Source organism: Podarcis filfolensis, assembly GCF_964270895.1.
Source record: "Podarcis filfolensis genome assembly, chromosome: 1".
In the NCBI taxonomy this organism is placed as follows: Eukaryota; Metazoa; Chordata; class Lepidosauria; order Squamata; family Lacertidae; genus Podarcis; species Podarcis filfolensis.
This window is the reverse complement of record NC_139604.1, coordinates 67,184,865-67,206,489: the sequence shown is the minus strand read 5'-3', so window position 1 is coordinate 67,206,489 and position 21,625 is coordinate 67,184,865. Positions and strand designations below refer to the sequence as shown.

At 43.1% G+C, this 21,625-nt stretch overlaps 2 protein-coding genes across 7 annotated transcripts in view; both read left to right on the top strand.

The window, feature by feature from the left end:
* RIC3 (RIC3 acetylcholine receptor chaperone) overlaps positions 1-21,625 on the top strand; it is a 134,994-nt gene that overhangs the window by 25,888 nt on the left and 87,481 nt on the right. The window lies entirely within an intron of this gene.
* Positions 1-21,625, top strand: part of LMO1 (LIM domain only 1) — a 103,061-nt gene that overhangs the window by 79,765 nt on the left and 1,671 nt on the right. For all 6 annotated transcript variants that reach the window (XM_083590458.1, XM_083590457.1, XM_083590461.1 and 3 more), the window contains exon 3: positions 12,778-12,903. In XM_083590458.1, the coding sequence (XP_083446584.1) occupies positions 12,778-12,903 (126 nt within the window). The remainder of the gene's footprint in view (positions 1-12,777; positions 12,904-21,625) is intronic.

Below are 21,625 nucleotides of genomic sequence, written 5' to 3'. Positions count from 1 at the left end.
CTGGCCTCCTGCATTATGCCGTAGCAGTCCCAATGGATGTCACTGACACACAGCCACTAACGACACACGTGGGTAGGTGAAAAAAAGTCCACAACCTTTTTTTTTTTTTTTTTTTTTGCACAATCCCTTCCATGGTTTGGTGTAGCAAGCGGCAGGGACTAAATGACCCCATCCAGCTTTCTGGGTAGAATATCAGAGGAAGCAAAAGCAATGTGGTGTAGTGGTTAGAGTGGGAGACCAGGGCTGAAACGCCTGCTTGGCCCTACTTGCTCAGCCTAACACACACCACAGAGTTGTTGTGGGGATTAAATGGGGGGGGGACAACGACCAGGTATGGCACCTTGAGCTCCTTGGAGAAAAGGTGTGATATAAATGCAATTAATAAATCATAAGACGAGGTTCATTGTACTGACTATTTTCCCTCCCACCCCCAATATGTGGAGGTATCATTGATTAGGTCCCAAGAAATTTGAGTTGTATGTGTTCTCCAGATAAGCAGTTATACCCATGCACACACCACAAATGTGGGCAGGAATTTTGCATCAGCTTTGTTGTTTATCTCAAACGAATCTTCAACTCACTTGGGTGCTAAGCATGCTTCCCTAAACAATGCTAGGGAAGCTATAGCACTTTTCATTCCCTTTTTTGTGATACTATCCTACAAGACTTACTACGAAATGTGGGTTTGCCACATCAGAATGGCAATGCCGGGAGAAGGAGTAAGGCGAGGACGCTGCTATAATAATGTGATCTCTATAAAAGGATTTCCCTATTCCTTTCATTTAACCTACATTTGGCTCGAAAGATCTGAGCAGAAATTTACAGCTGCCCATTTCTACTGTTCTCAGATGTAGCAGTCATCCCATTAGAGCATACTGGCTTTGGCGTAATGGGTCGCATAAAAGTTCTATTGCACTGTCTGCAACTTTGAAGCAGAGACCTTCCCCAAAGTATGATATCTTAACTGAGGCCGTCTAGTCGAAGTTCCACACTCTAAAGGCAAAAATAGATTGCACTTGGTTTGTTAGTTGACTTTTTTATTATTTCCTAAAGCCTTGTGATTAAGTGAAAAGCTTGCGTGGACTAAATCTTGCAGCCGTTTGAAGTTCCAACCTGCCTCTGGCACTTTCAGACTTGCTGTTTTGCTACTGATAATTTTTAAACTCTCCAAAGAGACCTCTGCTCTGTTCATGTGTGTTTGCATAGCCTCTGTGAAACTCAAGTTGTGTGTTAATGCTCGTTGCAGCAGTTACACCCCAGGTGTCTCCCCCACGTAATACTAATACTGTGGCCGGCTAGCCAAAACCCTGTGGTTGAAATGAAGCACTCAAATTTGTACAAATTTACTGGATTTCTTTTGTAAAATGGTTACACGGTTTGCTCAAAAGAAATGGAGTCGGGCTCTAGCAAATTCTGGAGGACATGGAGAAGAAAGTGCCCGATAGTAAAATTCTTCCTTCTTCAGAGATGAGAAGCTTTATATTGAGATCACCACTGGTTTGAGTCTACTGCTTTGAAATGTAACGGCTTCTGTCTGAAATTAGTAATTGATTTCTTAAACTCTGGCATGAAGAGAGGAGGACTGATAGCTGAAAGGGCACAGTGGCTAGGGTGAATCTTACATAACGAGAGCCCTGCTATATCAGACCAAAGGCCCATCTAGTTCAGTATCCTGTTCCCCCAGTGATCAGTCAGGTACCAATGGAAAGCCAGCAAGATGAACCTGCATGCAGCCCTGCTAGTTCATCAGCTGCCTCCTCAGCTACCATGGAAATCTTGGACAGCTGAGTGGAGGCTAGCTCCTCGCCTTATGTGTCATTGGCATAAGAGCCAAATCCTAGGGGCCAAGGTCTCTTCACCCCCAATAAAATTGAGAGGGCCACCCCCACCCCAAATGATGGGCATTGACATTCAAATGGTGTGTGGGCGCTGTGTCTTGTGATTGATTATGTGTGGCAGGAATTCCCTGGGGTCCCTCTCATATTTTATCCAAGTTGGCACTTCAGGGAATCAGCTTTCTCCTACTCCCCACCCCACCCCCTGGGCAGTAGGTAAGCAGAACAAAGGAAAGGGAGTCTCTTACCAGTTAGAAACTTTCATGATCACAGCGAGAGAACAAAGAATCCATTCCTAGGAATGAAGGTGCTCCCAATGAAGGGTCCCACCCACTTCCTCCCTAGTCACCCACGTCGCTGATCACACAACCACTGTGCTTTCTGTTCTGCCACCTTATCAGCTCTTCTTGTCCTTGGGCTGGGCGGAGGAATGTTTCCCAGAGACAGTGAATCTGTTAATTCTCTCTCTCCCAGTGCTTCTTCTCCTAGCTGTTCCCCATCCACTACTTCCCAGCTTCTGCCTTCTGAACTATGTCCCTCTGCAAACCACTGTTCCAAATCTATACTGTCCTCCTGCTCCTGGGAAGATTCAGGATCCTGATCAGGAGCAGGGGGAGGGGGAGGGGGAGGCTCCCACCATTCCTCCTCAGTGCAGACCTCCTCAGGACAGTCCCTGACAGCACCCCTGGTATCTTCTGGCAATATTGTAGCAGGACCCTTTCCCAAGTCACCACTTGAGTTCTTGCCACACCCAGCCTCTCATTCTTCCTCCTCTGCTGGCCATCTATCTTGGTTGGCACCATGGGACCCACGGCAGGGTTGGGGTTTTTTGTCCCAATGTGCCTCACTTTTCACTTGCATACATTGAATCACATCTGCTGCTTCAATCCCCGTTCATCTATTAAGGATAGAGTCTTCCCCTTCTGGGTGGCTTGTCTCAAAGGGTGATCACTATTCCATGCAGACCCCAGGGTAGTAACCATTAGCTATCCGTTCGCCAGCAAAAACTGCTCTTTTATAAGATGTATACTATCCAGGTAAGCAAGGCACTGTTAAACAGCATACATGTGGAAGGGTTACAGCTCGGTAGCAGAGGACATGTTCTGCTTGCCAAAGATCTCAGGTTCAGTTCCTAGTACAGTCATACCTTGGATCCCAAACACCTTGCGAGTCGAATGTTTTGGCTCCTGAACACCGCAAACCCAGAGGTGAGTGTTCCGGCTTGCGAACGTTCTTTGGAACCCGAATGTCCAATGTGGCTTCCGCGGGTTCTGATTGGCTGCAGCCAATTGGAAGCTGTGCCTTGGTTTCTGAACATTTTGGAAATTGAACAGACTTCCAGAACAGATTCCATTCAACTTCCAGGGTACCACTGTATCTCTAGGTAGGGCAGGGAAAGACTCCTGTCTGAAACCCCAGAGAGCCACTGGAAGTAAATGTAGGTCGGGGTGTCTAATCAATAGCCCTGCAGATGTTGTTGGAGTCCCAGCCAGCATGGCCAGTGGTCAGGATGATGGGATTTGTAGTCCAACCACAACTGGAAGGCCATAGGTTGGTCATACCTGCTGCAGGCAATCCTGAACTAGATGGACATATGATCTCATATGAAACAAGGCAGCTGCCCAGGGTCCTATCCTTGGTGTGTGTTTTTTGCCATTTAGCACAACTAAAAAGGCACAATTTATTTTGTAGAAGGGAAGTAAGTGTTCTTCCTTATAGACCTTTACCATACATATGCCAAAGAGTGAATCTGAAAAGGTAGCACATGTATCTTGTTCCATCTGTGCGTCTGTCTCTTCATCGGACTGGAAAAGTGTAAAAAGACTCTCAAACTAGGTCACCTTTTATCATACCACAGAAAAAGCTTGTAACAAGACACTGCACTTTCTTGATGCTACAATTCATTGGTTGCTGTCCCGTTAATTAAGTACGCAAATATTTATCCAAACAGCCCAAGGAGCACTAGATCTTTTGGATAGGCAGAGCGTCATAAAAGCTGCTGTAGTGTTTCTATGGAGGATGCACAATGAATTCTGATAAACTGGAGCTTGAAAATACCATGGTTCAGCAAATGGGGATTCTGCTGAAAACTAGATTCAGCGGCTGAGTGCATCAATGACAGGCATGTCATCATTACAATAGCAAATCTGTGATATTTTTAAATATGTCTCTGACAAGGAAGTCCGCCCCCCCCCCCATTGGAAGATTTTCCAGAAAGTCAAGTACATACAAAAATGTGCTTGTTAGGAGAAATTTACGTTAAGATACTGAAGAATTTTCATAAGGAACTTGATGGAGAACAGATTTTTTTTTTAAGAAAGGAACCGGAAAATTGACAGATTTGTCAATCCCTAGAGATATGCCATGTGAATATTGTTTTCTCTTAAGCAGGCATATATTGAAGGTCAAATTTTGTCCCATTTCAGAGATGCTGTGTAATGTGATGTGTTGCCTTATGCAGTAATTCCAGTACAATTTCTATTCCTTATCTAGATCCACAATAGTGAAAGAGATGAGACATTATAAAAACCATTTGTACTGCCCAGACACAGAGGTCCAGTGCTGAGGGCCTTCTGGTGGTTCCCTCGCTGTGAGATGCCAAGTTACAGGGGACCAGGCAGAGGGCCTTCTCGGTAGTGGCGCCCGCCCTGTGGAATGCCCTCCCACCAGATGTCAAAGAGAAAAATAACTACCAAACTTTTAGAAGACATCTAAAGGCAGCCCTGTTTAGGGAAGCTTTTAATGTTTAATAGGTTATTGTATTTTAGTGTTTTGTTGGAAGCCGCCCAGAGTGGCTGGGGAAACCCAGCCAGATGGGCGGGGTATAAATAATAAATAAATTATTATTATTATTATTATTATTATTATTATTATTATTATTATTATTATTATTGAAGTTATGTAAGACTTATTATTACTATTCATATTGAAATCTTTTCATATTGGGGCACTTTCATAAATTTCTTTTGATGTTGATGCTGTTGCTTATTTACTGAGACAATTCGATTACAGAAACACTTTCTGTGGTTGAATTATTATTATTGTTAGCAGTATCACATTTTATATTTTGGAATATCACTATGATAATTGCTCTGTTCATCTCAGGTACATAGAATCATAGAACTGTAGAGCTGAAATGGACCCCAAGGGTCATCTAGTCCAACCCCCTGCTATGCAGAAATTTCAACTAAAGCATCCATGACAGATTGCCATCCAACCTCTGCTTGAAAACCTCCATGGAAGGAGAGTCCGCCACCTTCTGAGGGAGTCCGTCCCACTACTAAGACCCCTAGATCCTCTTCATGTGTACTACCGGCAAGCCAGCTGTCCCCCATTTTATATTTGTGCAGCTCCTGCGCATGTTGGCCAGGGCAGAGCACAATGGCAGAAGGAAGCCATTTATGGAGGCATGCTATGTGGAGAGCCATAATGAATGTTCCAGTTCTAGTGGAGAAAGCGAGGCAGTGTCAGACATAACGAGCATCCTGACAGAAGGCACAGAGGTGGGGCTGAGACAAAGAAGACACCCTTTGAGATGAGTTTGAAAGCAACACTGTCCTCATTAAGAAAGTGAATTGGCGCAAAGAAGCATGAAATCTAATGTGCCTTTCTAAAGAATCAATTACTATTCCTTGGAAGAAGCCTGCCTGCCTGCCATATTTATCATAGGACCTGCTCACTGTGCCATCATTTTGGACAAAGTACCAAACCTTAGGTAAATCTGCACACCCGCCATGGGTTTGGGACATAGCTGCAGCCCCTGAAACATGCGCAAACTACTGTACAAAAGATTGCTGCTCTAAACAGAGAAGTCTTTAAATAAAAAGCCGCCTTCAACAGTCACACGCCGCTAAGCGTGCTTCCTTTTATTCCATTTTCTCCCATCAATTCATTCGTATTCACTGCCAGTCCTCTGTGCCAATTAGCTTTAATTTTTACTATACACAATGACATCAACAGCCAATGGGATTCTAGGCTCGCAGGATTTTAGTGTGCCTATAAACTACAGAAAATTGTCCTTGGCTAAACTCCTGCTTTCAGATTGGCTGACGACAATAGGCATGGTTAAGTTCAGAGTAAGAGCCATTAAGCATAATTACTACCACAGGGTAAAAGTTTAATTGTGTTAAATTTTAAATCTGCATAGCCTAAGCTTATTTACAAGCTGGCTAGGCCCTTCCGTTACATAAGGGAAAATAAATCTGTACTTAAAAATTTGCTGCTTGCCAACTTTTATTTTACAAAAAGTTTTTTAAAAGCTGATAAAAGCTTCTCTTGTCTCTGACTCACTCCTTCCTGTTGGGATCACGCTGGCTAAGTATTGAGGATCTTATGATATACTGCACTAATATGTCTGAGCCTTCTATTGATATGAGTGACAAGATTGCGTTTTGTATGAAAGACCAGGGGGGGGGGTGTCACAGGGACTGAGGATCCTCTCCCTTGTTTTGATACATTTAAGTCATGAAGATTTTTATTGCTGGAAGAAATCCTGACGTCCCTCACTCCTAACCACCTCCAATATCCTGTTGTAGATTCTCTAGGGAAAGGAGCACAACTGGTCATGTTATCAAAAGAAAATGCATTTATTGGTGGGAAACTTACCTTGCCTTCAGGGCTATATAAATCATGAGACATGCTCCCCTCCTTCACTTGAGAACACATATGGATGGCTTTTCTGATATTACCAAACTGTGGGTACATGGCAAACATCGGACACTTTCACCCTTTTTGAAAATGGAGTTGCAAAAAAAAATCATAGGGGCAGATGAAGTCCTTAAGGGAAGAATGGGACATAAGAAAAGGCTTTTTTGTTGTTGTTGAGAAGGCCTCCCCCAACTTGGTGTCCTCCAGATGTTTGGCACTACAACTCATAATTTCTAACCATTGGCCATGCTGGCTCAGGCTAACATGAGATGTGGTCCAAAACATCTGGCAGGCATCGGTTGTGGAAGGCTGGTTCAAATCCAAGTCTTTCTTTTCCAACATGCTGTTACCAGCTTTGGCCAGTTGCATGCCTATAGGAAGTTCACAAGGAATGTGTGGTGCGGATCATTTCTTGTTGCGCACCCCCACCTGCTACTAAAATAGCAAACCGTTTAGCTGTCGCTACTAAATTGAAGCTGATCCAGGAATGGAGAACCTGTGACCTTCCAGATGTTGTTGGGACCCCCAACTCTCATCATCCCCAGACAGAATATCCCAATAGTTAGAGATGGTGGGAGTTGTACAACAGCATCTGAAGGCCCAAAGGTTCCCCCAGTCTAAGTCATCCAAGTTGGTGGTCATCACCTCACCTCATCTTGGGGGGGGGGGGGGGAGAAGAAAGGAAGAAAGGTTTGGATCCTAAGCTAAGTTGATTTAAGGAAGTTCACCCATCTTCTCATCCCCAAAAATCCTCTGGAACCCCATTCCACATTGTTTAAGAGGGCTCCAGAGAGGCTTTATAGGTGTGGTGGCGGCTGCAATGAGGAGAAAGTCATGGAAACCTTCCTTTCTGTGAACTTATTTAAGGTAAGTTATTTTAGGATGCAAGCCAACGCGTTGAAAAATCAAAGCTTGTTTTCTGCCCTCAAACTCTCCTTGTACATCATTTTGAAAGTCATGACCAATTGTCTGGGAACATAACCTCTGCATGCCAAAGAGCTCATTCTAGAACGCATAGCAGATGTATTCAGTTTATGTCCCTTAGTTCCTGTTGACAACCCCACTTAGATTACCTAACTGCTTGTTGAACATCCTAGGACATTTTTAAATGCAAGCAACTTTACCCTTCTGTGTCGTTCCCACAAAAGACAATTTGAACTTGGAAGTGCTAGAGTAAGTGAGATATATTCATATACTGAAGAGTGGGAAGAAATGTTCGAGGCCGAGAACGAGATTAGCACGCAGACTAGCTGGGAGCTATATTTGTTACAGACATTAAAAAGCAACATGATTTCAGCTGGACAGAACATAAGCCTTAAATCTTATGCAAACATTCAAAGCTGTTTAACACTGTCTTACCCCCAAAGCCCCTGGAAGGAGGCAGGTGAATCCAGTACCAAATACATTTTTCATGTTCCTTAAGCTGACTGTTTAAATAGTTAAGTGAACATCTGTCCAAACTTACCATCATTTCCATTTAGAGAAGCCGCTAATTCAAAGGGTGACAAAAAGTGCCTGTTTAACAATGCAGATGGTGCTGTCTGCCCCCCTTTTTTTGTTTAATCTAGATTGAGCTCCACACAACTGTGATGCTAATGAATAATGGATTTTTTTTATATTCGCACATGGAGTGGCATTGCGCTCTGAACAAATCTAGGATTAGCTTGCTTCTAATTTCCCCATTTGGATATAGGGCAGTGATTTATTTATTTTATAATGGTAACCGATGTGGATATTTTAAAGATCAGAGGGGTAGCATTCTGATTTCAAAGATGAAAGCAACTTGTCAACTTTGTCATTTGGAAGAGTAACACAGATTAATATGAGTTCAGCAATAAAATGCCGAGAACCTCCATCTTTTTTTGCAATTTAAGTGAGCTGCATCCATCAGTGATACTTATATTTTATTGGCAAAATTGACACAAATTTGCAACTGTCTGATAAACACATTGTGTGTTACCTCCCAGTTTTCATAGAACTACTGTCCCTTTAAAGATAAACAAGTATAGTCTCATTTCAAAGATAAAGGAAGTGGGGATACTTTCTAAAGCACAAACCAAATCAATATGAGGCAATGTTATAGTTTCCTGAACTGATTTAGGCCATTTATATTCATAAAACCTACAGAGAGGTGATGAGTTAGCAGTCATTCAGTAGCAGCAGCAATTATTATTATTATTATTCTTTATATCCCACCTTTCCTCCAAGGAGCTGGAAGTAGCATGCATGGTCCTCCCTATCCCCTTTTTACCTCACAACAACCCTGTAAGTAGGTTATGTTTAGAGAAATAATGACTGGCCCAAGGTGAGCTTCATAGCTGAGTAAAGATTAGAATCCTTTACACCACACTGTTTGGGGCAAAAAATCATATTCAGCTGACCCCAGAAAGCACATTGTTTGAACAAATTCATGTGAGGTTCAAAGTGTTCAAATATTTGTGGGGTTCCTTTTTCAGTGGGATGACTTTTGAGGGTTGTGAAATGTCCTGCATAGTCATTTCCTGGCTTTGTTTCCCTTTCGTTGCAAAATTCGTTTAATGCCTCTTTCTACTTGTTTGCTTAAAGCTGTTTTGCTGTAGCGGCCATTAAGTTAGATAACAGCTTGAGCTAAAACAATGTAAAGTAACAATAGGATAAAATCCATTCAACGTAGTCATTACAACAAACTAATGCGAATAAAGACCTTTCATATCAATTGACTTAGGCTGGAATTCGAAACACACTTCCAAAGGCCTAAATCCAGCTAACACAGATGATTTTCTGAGTAAACATGCAATAGATTGATCTTCATATTTAACATTTGAAGATAGTGATGGCTTCACTGCTGGGGCATTAGAAAAGGCTATCTCTCAAATATTTTAGGTAGGGGTAACCAGTGTAGTGTCCTCCAGATTTATTTTGTCCCATTCATATGTGTGGGCCCCTTCCCCCAAGAAATACTACTGAAACGGAGGAGGCCTTTTCAAAGAGCTAAAGGTTGTGCCAACCAGCTCAGGGGCGGAGGAAGGGGATGCGGTGGGGGCAGGCCACCCCGGGTGTCACCACTGAGGGGGGGTGACAAAATGCCTGGCGGCACTCACTGTGAGGCCTGCAGCGCGCCAAAGCCATGCGTCTCCTGGGAGTGATGCAGTGGCTTGGGTGCCCACAGTCTCCACGCTGCCCCAAACGGTCCACCCGCCGCCTCATCTGTAGGGCAGCTAAGTGGGAGGAGGCAGGCAGACTCCTCAGAGGCCCCATGGAGTATCCTGACCTGGCTCTCCCCGCCCCACGGGTGGCTGGCCCCGCCCCTGGGTGCAGGGTACACATGCCTCTCCAGGCGCCCGATCAGCTTGCTCCACCGCTGAACCAGCCGCCCCATTTTTGCTTGGTTCTATTTTAAAGTGCAAGTTAGAGGACTGACACTAAAACTCTGGACAAAGAGACTCTGGATCTTCAGAGTCATGCACAAATACTCTTAACTTTGTTTGAGAAAGAGACAAAAGCTTCAAATACTCTCCCACTTCGCCAAGAACAGGCTGCACAGGAAACTCTGGTTTCACGCAGATCTAGACAATGTTTTTCCTCTGACCTTGTGGTAACTTTTCCCATCACCTCATGGTGAGACCATATAGAAGTAGGTCATCAGAAGGTTATGATGCATATTTTTACTCCGGCACCCAGTCGCTGATAGAACGTGATTCTCAAGGCTCTGTCGAGGTAGACTACAGCCTGAGCTCAGTTATAATGGAAGCAAGGATGCATCACGGTTGATGAAAAGCTGAACTCGGATCTGGGTTTAAGTAGCATCCGTGTGACAGCTTTCTTGTGTGTGGCCTTCAACAAATCTCAGATTCAGCTCCCCATCTGTAAAATGAGAATAGTAATGAACCATCTTGCCAGTCTGTTGTGAGGATGAAAGCACTGAAGATTGCAAATTTTCTCTTCAGGATTAAAAGCACAAATATTAGCAATAGCACTAGACCCATATTAATATTTATATATACAAGCATTTCTATCTACTCATTTGGCCCTAAAGAGCCTTCCCCCTCAAGGTAGCTTACATCTATAAAGGACGTAAGCATCAATTACAGTTATTATTGTTACATTTCTATAGCAGCAAACATGAACAAGTTGAAACAATACCATTTACAACAAAACCAATTTTAAAACCAACTGAAACATTTGAAAGCACATAGAACATCTAAAAACACAATGGCAGACTCTCACAGCTGCTAATTTCAAGGTTGCCACGGCCAGTATCTTTCAGTCATCAAAAGCCAGGGTGAACAAGTCAACAATGAAGGAGGAGACGGATGCATCTCTCCAGGTTTTGAACACATAAGATAGACCTTATCACAGACTCATACTCACATACTAAATCAGCACACTGTGTATTTTGTAGTTTTTACTGAGTATTTTTTTACTTAAAGTGTAGCTAGCAGTTGATTGGCACCATTGTCATATAATCTTTGAAGTGGAGTCATTTGCAAACTACAGAGGTTTAGCTCTTGTGTGCTGGAAAAGGCAACAGAATGCTGCCTTCCACACCGCTGTAGTAATTACATAGTAAATCATATTGGATCTAGAGTAAGTTGGTTGTACTTAGGCCCCATTGAAATCTGCCTGAAAAATGAGACATGAAAGAGTGGGATCCCACTGATTTTTAAAAGTTTAACTCACTCAATCAGGATCTAACCTATTGCCTTTCAAATAAAGCTATTTATTGCCTACATTTATTGTTAAAGAGGAACTTAATCTGACCGGGTATGAAGTTGCTTTATATTGAGTCCGTCCAATGGTCCATCTAGTTCCACATTTTCTACTCTTGACTGCTACTTATGGTTCTTTCACCTGAAAATACAGGACCTTCTGAGTACAAAACTTGTGGTCTACAACTGAGATACAGTGAACTTCCCATGTGTTGTACTTGTCAAGAGATTCCCGCCTCTTTTATAAGAGTTGTTGTGATGCATTCTTCATGTGCTGGTGATGGTGCAGCGATCTTCAAGGACTTGTAGGTGGGCCTGGAAGAGCAAACCGTACTTCTTGGAGTGTCATGCTCTGAAAGCAGCCAGTATCTGTGGAAGCAGATAACAAAGTTGGCAAAGCATTCGTGTTGACACAAAAGCTATCTCCAAAGACCAGGGGTGGGGGTGGGGTGGAACCAATTGATGTAGAGGAAGAATTACTTTCATTGAGAAATTGAAGAGAAAGGAGTAAAAGGGAAGCAACGCTATTTTTTGCCAAAATTCATTTCCAGGTTGAGATTCTAATTAAGATTCTTAACATTTTAACTGTGGGAAGATTGGACTCTTCTCAAAGGGAGACTTTGGGCCACGTAAACATGGTTTTCGTGGGGTCAACTTGACTCTTCCAGTGGATATGGATGGGCTGAGTAGCTTTTGCAAATGACCATGTATGTTCAGATCACAACTCCTCCACGTCCTAGAAAATCCTCCAGTGATGTAGTAGATAGTGATCTTGATCCACATGGAAGCAGTCATGGGATCTGTTCTGCACAGGAAAGATCAACTTGCATATCCAATTCAGCACTAAATGACTGAATGTGAAATAATTCAGATGAGTTTTTTGAGCCAAACTAAACTTGCATTGATTGATATCACCCTGGGGTCCCATCAGCATGGGATCCTATTTCAGTGTTTAGTTCTAGAATGAAAATGCCCCCACCGACATCCCCCCCCTCGGCTGAAAAAAATTAAGTATCATGTAGAATAAACTTTGCTCTCTCTGCCTCCCAGGTATCTTAACTTCACCCAACTTCTGCCTATAACAAAGGCAAATTGTGGCCCACAGGGAACATGTTTACATCCAGTGCTCCCAAAAAAACATACCCGGCACATTCTCTCCCCCCCTCCCCCCGTATAGCTAACAAACCAGTAGGAATTGATGAAAGAATAGCAAATTAGAAAGCGGAAGGTCTGAAAGAGGGGCCTGTAAAGATGTTCTGCAAAGATGCTCTTAATTTGCATAAGGGGGGGGCAATTAGATTGCTTTGACTAAGATGTTGGAAGCCCCAAAATAGTGCTCTGTGTGCAAAATGCATTTCTTCATTAGGCAGTCAATTAGCAGGAGGCTCAGAAGCCGAGCAAAGGAGTCCAGCTTTCTTCTTCTTCTCCCTTTTTCTTTTCTCCGTGCCATTTCAGCCCACATTCCCACACACTGGCTGGTCAGCGAAATAAGGGACGGCAACTTCTCTTTATTGGTGCAATACAGTATTTGATACTGCTAATTACACTTAATTAGTCCTTCCGCCATTTAATTAAAACGGCTTCTAATGATTGTGCTTCCTTGGCAGGCTCTTTGGGACCACGGGGAATTGTGCTGCCTGCAGTAAGCTGATCCCTGCCTTTGAGATGGTGATGAGGGCCAGAGATAATGTTTACCATTTGGACTGCTTTGCCTGCCAGCTTTGCAACCAGAGGTGAGGACATGAGGCTTTTATATGAACAGAACAGAAAGAAAGAAAGAATGCAGTTATTCCCCACCCCCCACCCACCCCTGATCCCAGTGGAACAAGAAAGTCTGGCTCACGGTTTGATATCCATCACCTTCTCCCAGGCCTTCAAATTGCCACTGCTGGGTGAGTCATTTTACCTGCTAATGGAACACTGGAGCCTTCCCCCTGATAGGCCAACATGCGGAATTGGTGGTAGGTTGGATTGTGGCAGGAGCAAACAAACAAACAAAAGTGAGTGCTGTGCTGCAGGCTAGCAGGTGGTGTTAAGCGGCACCAAGGCAACTGAATGAGCAGCTTCAAAGCCAAGCTTCTTGTCGGTCTGCTGCACATCCATTGATATGAGGATGGCTTGGCATAAATACTTTTTAAATCGAGGTTACTTAAGTTGGGCATCTGACAGGCTCGGAGGCCGGGCTGGGAAGAGTCAAAGGAAAGAGAGCTCTTCAGAATAATTCCTCGCAGAGCCCCATCAGCTCGCCGCACGGTTGGGAGGGTCTGTTCAGAGCGCAGCTTTAAGTGGGACATATCATGTGTGCCTAAAAGGCAAGCTATAATAGGAGAGGCTATATAATGAAGAGCACGGTCGCTATTCTGGCGTGCTTCGCATCACCATTGTACTGAAGTGTCCTGCAGCTTTTAATGCACCGTTGTCAACTTGTATGTTGTGCATGGATATCAGGAGGGTATCCACTTAAGGTTTAATTTGCGGAGGGTTAGCTGGGGCCTGGAGCTTTTCTCTCAGATAACAACCATATTTCCCAGTGACACATAACCATCAAACCTAGGAGTCCTGTCACATTAAAATTCCAAACTCTACACAAGGCCAGACTGGTCTTAGAACCCTTTTGGGAAAGGTTCAGGTTTCAGTGAGTTTCCAAAGGCAGGAAAAGGAGGGAAATCTATTAGTTATGAAGCAGCTACAAACAATGCTACCCTGCTACATACACCCTCATAGTACATACTGAGATTTCCACGCAGATGATCTGTGCACTCAAGATGGTGTTTGGTCTAGGCTTTAAGCTAGATCAAATTCAAGAGCAAGACAACATGCAATCCAAGTAGGGCTGCTTGCAAAATTACAGAAACATCTATTCTAATTAAAAAGTATTTCAGTATCTGTAAAGAGAAGGCGGAAATGCTTCATGCAAATGAGGGTAGCCAGCCTAGTGCTCCACATAAGTTTGGGACTACAACTCCTTTCAGCCCCAGCTAACATGGTCAGTGCTCAGGAATTATGGAAATTGTAGTCCACAACATTAGGAGGGCACCAGGTTGGTACAGATACCTGTGAGGAAGCAGAATCTGACAATGTCCAATATCAAATGTAGCAGTACTGGAAATTCAGAATCAAGTTTCCATAAAAATGCTTTAAATAAAGAGGAACATCAGTGTGTTGGGAATTGGGAACCATGTTAAGTCTGCCATTCTTATGCCTGCTTACCTGTGCTTAAGTCCCATTTAATTCAATGGGATTTATTTCCGAATAGATCTGTATAGGATTGTGCTCTTGGAATAGTTCCAGACACTACACCATGTAGAGGGGAAAGGAAGCACAATTTTTTTAAGCTTCCTGATCGCTACAGTTCTTCGTAACTTTTGCATCTTTCTCCTACAGAGTTGCAAGCAGGAGCATCACAGAGAAGTTGCGTATCCCAGTCTGGCTCCCAAATTTCAACACATTTATAAACACGCACATCTCATCACAGAGGGGAATGTCTAATTGAAACTTGAGACATTTAGAAGAAGCCTGAAGGACAGGAAGTGGGAGCACTTCCTGTTTCCTGCACACAATTAAACCACTCAGCTGGCATCCTAGCATAAGCTTGCTTTCAAACAACAAATCCATATGCATACCTTACTTTAACCCAGATAAACTGTATTTCTACCTCTTAATATACTTTTAAAAAAACCTCTAAGCCTTATATGTGCCAAACAGGTAATCTAAAAAGCTCAGCTCATCGGCAGCTTGACATACTGCTGCTGTTGCTTCACCACACTAAGGAAGTTTGGAATTAGCAAACCAAATCCGTTTTTGCTTGATGAAGCATTCGGACAACAGACCTTCGTGCACAAAGAGGTCTCCACAGGATTACCGGTGAGTAGAGCTGCACTGCTGGCCCTCTGGATGTCCACATGTTAGCATAGACACCTGCACTGTCAAAGTAGCTCCTTTCATGTATGCTTCCATGTGTTCCAGAGCCCAAATCACATGGGCACCTGCGCATAAGCAACCAGTCACACATAGGCTTTGACAGTGCAGGTGTCCTCACCAATCGGTGAACAGTCAGGGAGCAGAAACAGCAGCACAGCCCTGCTTCCTGGTAATCCCATGGAAAACCCTCGCCAGATTAATATGTGAAGGGTGCTCACCTTTTGGCCACATCATATTAAAAGCAATGACCAGTGGGCGTGTGGATTGGCCATAGAGAACATCATTATCATGATGAATCCATTCACTTTACTCAAAACCCCTTAGCTTCACAGCTATGCAGGATCCCTTGAGTGCAAACCCACTGCATTTCTTCTCAACAATTTCTATGAAATAATTTAGCTTTTCGGTGAAGTCAGTGTAGTTTCCCCTGATGGAAGGGTGCGGGGAACAGAACATATCTGAAGTTAAGAGTATCAGGAATGCTGTCGTTTTGGGTGGCTGTTATTGAAAAGGCTGCATCAAGCACGAAGCTGGCATTATTTGTTTGGAGTAGACTGCCTTTCTGTATGAAAGAGGCAGGCTCAATAAATCAAGCTGTCCCATTTGATAGGCTATTCCACTGAGGTTCTAGTGACATCTAGTGGGTTCAGATAGATATCCCCATTTCTGTGTCCACCTTTGTTGAAAAATGTTGTAGGATCTTATTGTCTGCCCCGACTTTAAATGTGTTTGTGGAGCCTTTACCAAAGTTATGTGAGGAAAACGTATTGACTGTTTTTTAGTACTATGATGGTAACAAAAAAATACTTTCTTTCATCGCAGCGGAACTTTTTAGTATACAGTGGAGTTTCTGAGGCTTGTTCACACAGCTTTAGCAACCCTAATTAAAAATGAAGAGAAAAGTTGGCTGAGTTGATGGTCTGGACATTCTATGGAATAAGGCAAAGTTGAAGTTTTCCCAACTTTCCCAGACATAGAATTGTACTCACGGTCACTGTAGCTTCAGCCTTAAGCATGATAATCCTCCATTTATTTATTTATTTGTAAAATTATATCCTCTCCTTCCAAGCATTCATGGAGCTATTCTATGTTATCCTTCTAGCAACCCTGCATTCAGTGACTAGGATATCCCCTATCTTCAGAGATGGTTCATCAGAGATTTGAGGGGAAGGAGCTTGCTGGTTAGGGTGGAGTCATGCTAGCGTCCCAGTCACTGTTGCTTAAATGGGGAGAGGGAGGGACAGGTAGGTCAGGGTGGTGCAAATACGCCAGCAGCACCAATCTAGTGCTCCTGCTGACCTGGCTGGGGAGGAGCCAGCCTGCAGTGTGCAGACCTGGCTCCTCCCCACCTTTCTTGCAGTAAGCAACAGTGGCTCACCTGCAGAGGGTTTAGCATAGCACTTCTGGATTTGAACCCAACTCTCCCCAGTCCAAGCCCAACACCCCAGCAACCATCCTTTGTAGTTCCTCGGTGCTACTAAATGAAGAAAAGGCTAGGTTAATGTTTATCTCTGTATTTATTTGATTCCATTTATTAATTGCATCTTGAAGTGAAAGAACCATATAAGCAATTCCATGTTTGTACAGCATTGAAAACAATTCCTTATTTTATTTTATTAAAAAAACAACAATTAAAAACCAGTTCATAAGTAGATCCAAACCAGGATGTGGAGCATATTTTCCAAAGTTTGGAAGGGAACGGGGAGATAAGCACATAATAATGAAGTTCCTTGGACTTGAAGGGGTGGAAAATCAGATACTTCCTTGTCAGTTGGATTTGAAATTGTTTTTATATGTGTTTTTACCGATAGTGTTTTTAGTATCATTTTTTAAGATGCTTTGGTTGTTAATTTCCTCAAGTTTGTTTCATGGGAAGCGCTTCATAAATTAAATGAATGAATGTTACTTCTAGGGCGTTAGGTAAGAGGTGGGTGGCCCCTGGCCCTCCAGATATTGTTGGACTCAAACTTCCATCAGTCCCAAACACACTGGCGAATGGTCAAGCAACATTTGGTGGGCCAGAGATCTCCCACCCCTCTCTTAAGTCATAGCCTTTAGACACACACACACCCGTGACCCCCCCCCCCACACAACTCCAGTGCTTGAGAAATGTCAAAAAGTGTGTCATGGAAGAGTTCCGTTCCCCCCCCCCCCCCAGTTTCCTAAAATATATGTCACCCAGATATATGATCAAAAGTTAGACTCATTTTAGATGACTTGTCTGTGCTGTTAGCACACTGTTTTTTTAAAACCACAAACTCAAAACTACTTCAGCACTCTATTTCCATTAATTATCTTCCACAGTGCACTGTTAGTGTTACTGTCAGCGTTAACTGTTACTTCTAAAATATTTCCTGGCAATAACTCTATTGCAATTTGTTAGATGAGAGCTGGGTTTGTTCGGTTTATTTGTTGTTGGGGGGTTGTTTTTTTTTTGGTTTTTAAAAAATCCTTTTAAATCCTCAACCTCATTTCAAGAATTGGAGGCAGTGTTTAAAAGAATCCTGAAGGCAATTTACCTGCTGCTTTAAACAAATGTTACAAATTTAAACATTGGTTCCTAAAGTGACTGCGAATGGGACGCCTCATTTTAAAAAAAAGAAAAAAAGCTCATGCCAGCAGAATGAAAATAAATGACTTCTACTGATTCTCCCTGCCTTCTGCGCTTTCTGAAAAGCTGCTCCAGAGAGCTAGAGGCCATTCTGGAACCGTGTATTTGCAGAATGAACAGTTAGGATCCAAGTCATTGATTCTGAGGTGATTAGGGCTGCACTTCTGCACCCACTTACATGGGAGTAAGCCCCACTGAACTCAGTGGGACTAACTTCTGAGTAAACATATGAAGTGGATGGTTACTCATTGCATCTGGTACTGGTTCATTTCACCAAGTCCTCAGGCACACCAGTTATCTCACATGATATGGATCCCCCAGGCTGCATGCAAATCTGTGCACTCTCTCCAAATGAACTCATTTAAGCAAATATCATGGAAATCACAGATTTGTAGAGTTGGAAGGGACCCTGAGCATCATCTAGTCTAACGCCCTGCAGTGCAGGGAAATGCATCTGTCCCATACGGGGATCAAACCTGCAACCTTGGCATTATCAACACTGCACTATAACTAACTGAGTATCCAGAGTTGTTACATGCCAAATAAACTCATTGGTGTGTGTTTACCAGCAATGTCCCCATATATAATGCATTTTTGTATATGATTTTGATTAAGACCTGCATTTTGGTGCATACTTTACCCCAATATACACTTTTTTGTATGCATTTTTGGGTTGGACAACTACATTGCAAAATTCAGAATGGGTTTGGAAGGTGAAAATTAGGTAGATTGGCATAAAAATGCGAACTGACTGAATTTCTCCCCCTCCCCATGTCCAACCCACTTCTGCTGCCATGTAATATATGACACAGCCCAGCTGCAGGGAGGGGGGGACGACTAGTTTGACCCCACTTTGAAATTCTAGTCGGGGAGCTTCCAAAATGTCATTTCTAAAACATAACACATTTCTTCTCCATGCTTTGCGAGGTCTTCCATCCCTGCTCCTCGAAACCTCCGCTGATTTGGCAAGAGGCAGCTGTCAAGCGCACTGCACTTGTGCCGGTGGCAAGACTTTAATCTTCATTTTGCATTACTACTCCTTCAGTTTTTTGCTTCTTGGTTTAAGGCAAAAATATGTAGCGAGTCAGCAGCTGTCTGTTTTTCAGTCAGCAAGGGAAGCCTTTCCAATTCAGCAAAACACTTGGAGAGGCCTGCACTTTTCACAACAGATTTTGAGGTGCGGATTTTAGCTGGTGTGATAATTATTTTGTCTATATCTCCTTGATAGAAACCCAAAAATCATAGAGCTCAGTAGTATGGGAAGGAGTTTCGAAATTCTCATAAGGCTAATACATATAGGGCACCAAGCTGAATCTTACCTGATCTATTAATTAACCCTTTCCCCATTGAACCCATAAGCCTATTGTCATCAAATTAAGCTGCCAGCAAACCTGAGGGTCAGAAGAAAATTAGCTGTCACCAAGACCGCTGATACTTCATCGTGCTAAGTGGAACCAGTATTTCCCCAGTGTGCAAGTTTGCTGCGGGAGGGTTTAATTTCCTATTCTGTAAAGTCTATAATTTTTTTCTGCAGCAGCATGAAAACTGCTTTGCCACTCTCTGGTTCCATCCTTCTCAAGCAACATCCAGATTGGGGATAGCCAACATGGTGGCCTGCAGAGCTTGTTGGATTTCAATCCACATCGTCCTTGACCGTTGGCCATGCTGCTTGAGGGGATGAGAGTTGCAATCCAACATCTGCACACCACCATGTTGACTACTTCTGACCTAGGCATTATTTGAAACTGATGACAGGGGACAAGGGGAAGACATTCTTTTGCTGCTTCAACTGCATATATGCCAATGTCCACACGTACATGCTGATCAGAGTCTCCCACATAAACCAGATGAACAATCATTACCCTTTTCAGTAGGTGATATTCAATGAGAAGGAACCATGATTATTGCTTCCTGGATATGGTACCTCGATCTGTATTGCAATGGGACTGGACTATTGAGCAGGAACTCTCAAACGTTTGAAGTCATGTGCACACTAGGACTAAGAAAAATAAGCATGCATTCCATGAAGGTGTTTGATGGAACGACACCTCACTTTCCTTTATAGTGCAGGATAATTCTAGCCCTCATCAACACATGTTTGATGATAAATGTGTGAATCTTCCTTGAGCCAAAAGCTTAAGTAGGTCCCAGTGAAACTAAAATTGCAATCCAAAGTCCATTTTCTCAGGAGTAAACCACACTGAACACAGTGTGACTTTCTTCTGAGTACTGCAAATTCATTTTCCAAAGCTTAGCAGTAAGACTCTCTGGTGATATAAGCAAGTTTCTTGCTGCCAGAGAACAAGTTACCTTTCAGTGTGTTTAGCGGGTTCCTGGTCCCTCAGTTGAGAGTAAATGCATTAAGTACCCACCAAAGTGCAAAGGCTGACACCTCCACTCCAGTCATACACTTGGCGTGCATGAAGTATTCTCTAGCCTTGCCTTTCAAATTATGCCTCTTGCACAGCCCTGAATACAATCGAGTGTTGCATCCCAGCAAAGTAGAAAGTAGGAAGACAGTTTGCCTTGGTGCCTATAGTTCAGTTGCTAGTCTTTGTTATGGGCCTGGCAAAGTTATTTCAGCCTTACCTAAATGATCTCACAAGTGGCCAATGCTATGTGTGCATAGCCCTGTTTTTAATGTGAAGACACTGGGGATGAGGTACACCTATAGGGACAGGATTAGCTGCCATGATCCAACTGTCCCTTCTGCTTAATGTGTGGGTGGGAGAATTGTGCTTTGGGAGGCTGCATTTCTTACTCATCATTCATCAAAAGTAACATGAATGTCAAAGGAAATACATGCATACATCATTTTATTTGTATGCCGCCTTTCCATAGCTGGAACCATGCTCAGGGGGGATTGCAACATGTAAAAAAATGCATAATCACATACATAACAAAAGTAGTCAAACAATAAATAAAACATCCAAAAGTACACAACCAAACAGAACAATTTCCACATAAATCATAAGATCAAAAATAAAGATACAAAAAAAAAATTAATATCAATAACGGCAACAACCCCCACACAGCAAAACCACATAAACAACACCCCCAGCCCAAGAGTATGGTCAGCAGCCTCAGCTTCTGCAGCTGGAGTGAGTCTTCCAGGACTCACAGCCAATAAATAGCACATGGCTCATATTATGTTGGTGCAATATTCCATATACAACGTAAACAAATTACCTAGACATAGATTTCCGTGCGCTGCTCTGGTTTCACCAGAAGCGGCTTAGTCATGTTGGCCACATGACCCGGAAAAACTGTCTGCGGACAAACGTCGGCTCCCTTGGCCAGTAAAGTGAGATGAGCGCCGCAACCCCAGAGTCATTCAAACTGGACTTAACTGTCAGGGGTCCTTTACGTTTACCTTTTATACATGGATTAAGTTTTAAGATGGGAAGAGGCCAAGAGAAGAGACAGTTCCATTGCAAGTTCTCATTTGGTAACTAAGATGAGCATAGGCCATGGCTCTTTCAGACTACTGTTTCTGTCAACTAGACTACATATCAGGTGAATGTAATAGTGGAGATCCTTGTTTTTAAGGTTTAGCAAATTCAGTTAGGTTCAATACCAACAGGGGCTTGCAGATTTATGGCAGACTTGGAATGAAGGTGTGGGTGTTTGCAAGGGGTTACACTTTTAGAGATCGTAAGTCGGACCCTTTATAATTTGATGGGTGATACAAAGAATGGGGACTCATATGTATGTGTGTGTGTGCAGAACCCAGTTGCATTTAAAGACAGAAGGCACCACCTACATACAGTACCAGGTTGAGACCTTAGATGAGCACTGGAAGTGTTCAGCAGGTGTATAAGCAAAGGGCCAGGACCACGGACAGCTCACTGCAGAACATAATAGGCTGGACATAAAGCACCAGAACACAAGTTAAGATGCTTCCACACAGCCATTTACTGTGG